This window comes from Pundamilia nyererei, unplaced genomic scaffold, assembly GCF_000239375.1.
Source record: "Pundamilia nyererei isolate P.nyererei 1_Seehausen unplaced genomic scaffold, PunNye1.0 scaffold00202, whole genome shotgun sequence".
NCBI classification, from domain to species: domain Eukaryota; kingdom Metazoa; phylum Chordata; class Actinopteri; order Cichliformes; family Cichlidae; genus Pundamilia; species Pundamilia nyererei.
Window position 1 is genome coordinate 970,740 of NW_005187603.1, and position 5,022 is coordinate 975,761.

The 5,022-nt window shown below is 47.4% G+C and overlaps 1 protein-coding gene across 1 annotated transcript in view; it reads right to left on the reverse strand.

Moving 5' to 3' along the window:
* Positions 1–4,863, reverse strand: part of amdhd2 (amidohydrolase domain containing 2) — a 15,936-nt gene extending 11,073 nt beyond the window's left edge. Inside the window, exon 1 of the mRNA XM_005747732.1 lies at positions 4,685–4,863. Coding sequence (XP_005747789.1) covers positions 4,685–4,863 — 179 coding nt within the window. The remainder of the gene's footprint in view (positions 1–4,684) is intronic.
* Between the last annotated feature and the right edge of the window lie 159 nt (positions 4,864–5,022).

Genomic DNA, 5,022 nt, shown 5'->3' on the forward strand with positions numbered 1-5,022 from the left:
ATTTCCCCCAGGGATCAATAAAGTATTCTGATTCTGATATTTAATGAGGAATCTGTTGAATCTGTTCTGTGTGAAAAATCAAGACTAACATACTCCAACGTGTTTATTCATCTGTGGGTGAAAAACTGAGCGAGGCTGATAAAAACTCATCTTCACATCATCGAACTTTGTCCATCAGAAAATGTGAAATCCTGACCGGCTGGTCCAGAGCTTCGTAAACATCTGGACGTCGTGGGTCAGGGTGGCTGCTGAAGGAGAACTAATGACCACAGCTTTAGCAGGTCAGTGCCGGAGGATCTGACTGCACGAGAGGCGCTCGGGACGTCAGGTGTCGTATCTTTGTTTGCTAATGGATTCTAACTTTTCCCAACAACCCTCAACGTGTGTTTGCGGACGATTCAGCGCTGCTTTCAATGATCTCTGAGTCTCACTGTGCTTCAACCGGTTGCTTCGGTGCTTTAAACTGTAATATTATGATTATTATTACGGGACGATCAGAGGCAGCAACCTCAGAGGCTTAACAATGAGCCTGCAGTTCCTCTGATGTCCAGCAGAGGCAGCAGTGAGTCAGTCCCCATAGACTCCCATGTTAAAACTTTACAGCAGAACTAAACATGTTTACAGCCTGATACACAAACTGTTTGCATCATCAGGGGCGTGGCCTCTGTGACTGACAGGTGGCTGTAGCTGCTAGCTTCACCTGAACTGGACCTCTGGACCGTGTTTGTGCTGTTGGAGCCACAATGGCATCATGTGACCAATACTATGTGAGGTTACTGTAGCAACAGACAAACAAAGCTGAGCTCCAGGTTTGTGAGTGAAGTTCAAGGATTGGATGTTGGATCCAAAAATCCAACATGGTGTCAGCAAATATGTAGATTCAAAGCTTCAAAGGAGGAAGTAGGCAGGAATTTTATGTTCTTTCTTTAAATTACTTTATTTGCTTTGTCTGTAATAATCAGATTTTCTTCTTCTTATATTTGGAAGTTTGCATCAAACTGAAATCACAAGTTAAATTATTTCAGTGTTTTCAGATCTTTTCTTTTCAGATTGTTCATTTGGAGTTCCAGATCAGTTTCTTAATTCAGGATTTGTGTGAAATAAACACACCATCACACTTTTATGCAGGTGTAAGAATATACTGTTCTATATTTCTGCAGCTGTTTTCAGGTAAATTCATTCACTAACAGATTACTTGGTCTTGTTTTTAGACCGACGGATGCCTGGAGTAAGATTTTAGGGGTATTTAATGTTGGAACAGCATCAGTTTGAATATTCAGACTTTTTAAAGGCCTGAATACTTGTTTGTCTCGTCTTTCACTGAAACTGCATTCCTCTGGAAAACTCTGGAGGCTTCTCCTGATCAGCAGGTGGTTTACAAGGAGTAAATGTGGGAGGAGGAGGAGTCTTCACTCTCCCTTTCCCCTTTTACTCCCCCCGGCCCTCCGTGCTGCTGTCCTGCGTCTGTTTGCATTCCTCTCAGTTAATAAGTGTTTGTCTGATCCCCGGCGGGGGTGTAAAGATCACCCCACACAAACACAGCAGCCCGCCCCCCTCCTCAGCTCACCCAGCTGTAAAGGCGACTTTAACATCACGATAACGGGCAGGCGGCAGCGGACGTGCAGATACATGCTGAACAGATTTGAAGGGGAGGCCGTAACTCCCTCCTGATTGGCTGCAGGCTGGCGGAGGCCTGCAGTGAAACTGTATAGGAGCTGAACTGTCAGTTTAGCTTTCCTCGAGTCAATCATTCCAGGACCGCAGACGTTATTAGATCACATATTAAACCAAACCTGGAACTAAATGTCGCTTGTGGCTTAATTTTGGGAAGATCCGGGAAAGGAGGAAGAAAAAGTCCACAGCTAAGTTAAAGGAAAACTGGATGTTTTTGCTTCCCAACTGTGAGGTCAGCATAACTTTTTCTGACCTCAGATCAATTTAGGCTGTTAATCAAGTCACAGTGACGGGCAGGGTCTTTGTCATCATCTCAAACTGGTTTCTGAAACATGACGATGAGTTCACAGTACTCAGATCTCAGTCTAACAGAGCACCTTTAAGATGGAACGGGAGAGTCTCATCGTGGATGCAGACGACACATCTGCAGCAGCTGTGTGATGATGTCACCATGGACCAAAATCTCTGAGGAAATGTTTTCAGCAGGAGGTCGGATTCTAGCAAGGTGTCCAGTGGGTGTCTGTGTCTCGTAGAGCTTTGAACAGTGACGTTGGACAGTGTCGGTCCTTCTTCTTCATAACTTCAAAAACATATTCTAAAAATGTCTCGAAAGGCCAGCTTCATCCAATGATCTGCATCAGTCAGCGTTTCACCACAGAGTGCTGAAGACTGACTCTGCACGAATTTAACCTCATCATATTCTCAATTCGATTCAGTTCAGTTTTATTTTATAGTGCCAAATCCCCCTGTTAGCAAGCACAGGCGACAGTAGGACAGAAAAACTCTGTTTTAACAGGAAGAAACCTCCAACAGAGCCATGCACGGGGAGGGGCGGGGCCATCTTTATCCTGTTGGCGATCAATTACTCTAAATAAAAGTGAAGCACTGGCCAACACTGGCCCGTTTCCTCGTTCAGTTCATTAAAGGCCGACGAGCCACATCCAGCACAAAACGGTGCTATGTGGCAGCTACCAGTGCTTCATTGCTTCATTAACTGAGTACGTGAAGAAACACGAATGAATTCATTGTAAAAACGAGATCAGGTGTAAACGTGTCGGGGATGCTGCATCAGACACCAAGCCTGGTGTGTGAAAGGATCTTTGAAAGGCTGCAGGCCTGCAAACGGAGCCAGACCTTTCTTCGGTTTCACAGGACGGTGATGAAGCTCACTGCTGTGTGAAATCCAAGATCGGCCAGCTCCCTTTAAAAAGGTCCGACTGATAGCATCGGGATAAAGAGCTGGATGCTAAAGAGCGCTGCCAGAAACATCCGACTGTGAGCTGTTTGGGAAACGCCGTGGAGGGCCGGCTTCTCGCTCTGTCCCACGTCCACTCTCATCAACTCAGCCTGTGATGCATCCAGAGAAGCCTCTTTGCTGGGGGGGAATGGACGGACTTCAGACCGGTGCAGTAAACCCCGACTGTGTGAGCAGCGAGGGGGTCCGAGGCTGACCGGGGTGTTGTCACCTCGGCAGCTCACCTATTGAGGGCAGAGTCTAAGATATGCAAAGCAGCAGCGTTTGAAAGCTTTCCCTCTGCTGTGAGGCGAACAAAGAAATAAAGAAATCAAATTAAAGATTGGAAAGCAGCGAGTGAGGAGCGGGAACGAGAGAAGAGCATCTGTGGTGCTTGTGCAGCGTGCCAAGCTCGATGACTGCTGAGAAATGGAAAAAGAAAGGCGTCATTAAAAGACGGAGCGAGGTGGAGGGAGGGTGCTACGCCCTTGTTTGCCCGGGGTGGTATTTCCTGCTCTCATTGAGGCCGTCCAAGTCCTGCAGCTGGCTTTAGTGAGGCTCCCTCCCAGCATTGAGAGGCAGGCCTGGGCATGCCCGGCCAAGGTCAAACTGTAGCCGCCAAGAACGCCGCTCCCCCCCCGCCCGGCTCTGTTTATGTTTGTTTTTCAGTCCGTCCCCGCCGCCTCCACCTCCCCTCTGGCTCCGGACATTTCCACACAGGTATCAGGTGACCCTTCCTCCTGCACATCTTCCTCCTGCACATCTTCCCTCAGTATCAGTGTCCAGCTCATCTGTGTGCGTTACCAACGCCATAAAACCAAACTGTTTCCATGTCTCCAGACTTCTGCTGTTTGTGCAGGAACCGGTGAACCTGTGAGCAGCTTAACACTTGCAGTTTTTGGACCATCGTCGCATGAGATGACGACCTGCTGCAAGTGAAGGAAACAATGCTCGTGGCTGGTGTGAAATGTCATGTAAGCCGAGAGTATGTTTGGTAACTGACTCGGGTATTTAGAGAGCATTGTCCTGTCACTGCAATGAGTCACCAACCTTTATGTTACCTGGACAGCAGAACGCTGCGGAGCCCTCGAAGACAACAATGACAGGAAGTTAGATAAGAGAAACTCCATCCATCCATCCAGCAGTCCACATCTCCACGGCCTCTGAGGATGCTGCACAACCTGACACCCACCGTGCTTTTATAATAATAACTTTATGTTTTTTTATCACTTTTCAAAACACATGGTTACAAAGTGCGAGACAGTTTGAATGAAACTGCACACTAAAGATAAACGTACAGCAACCACATGTCTGATATTGCGTTGGTCCCCCTGACCCATCGGGGCACGGACGCCACCGCGAGGTATCTGCACCCAGATGTTAGAAACTGATCCTTTGGGTGTTTCCCAGGTGAGCGTGCACCTGGTCGCCGTGATGTCATCGGATCAGGGCACCTTCTTCCACCTAACATTCATTTGTCAAAATGTAACTCTGTTGACAAAATGACACATACCTGCATCACATGCAAACACTTACAGATCAGGGGACACACTAGTCTACTTCATATAAAACACTGCAGTCTTTGATTTCCATTGTTTATGCAGAAGGCACATTTTCAGGAGGCACAAACAACCAAAAAAGCAAATAGGCCTACTCAGTATTGTCCACTGCAGCACCATGAATTCAGATAAAGCAAAAAAACAAACAAACACCATAATACAGTAATAGAAAAAACACTATACTGTACACACAAAACATCATGACAATTGTGCATACGTGGGCTCATGGATCCCGCCGTCTGTTGGGGTCTGGCCACAGGACCTCATCGACATCGCAAGCAGTGTCTTCTCCCGCTGGGCACCGGGGAAATATCCTCTTGCATGTCGAAACCATGCATGGATCGCTGTCACCTGAATGTCGCCGCAGGCCTGTTCCATTGCCTGCAGAAGAGGCATGCGGGCATGTGGTTGGCGGTCATATACTCGCCATCTCCAAGCCTAAAAAAATCCTCTATAGGGTTTAAAACTGGTGAGTAAGGGGGCAAGTATACCACTTCAAGTTGGCTGTGGTTGGAGAACCAGGCCTGGACCAGAGCAGCCGTTGGAAACTGACAT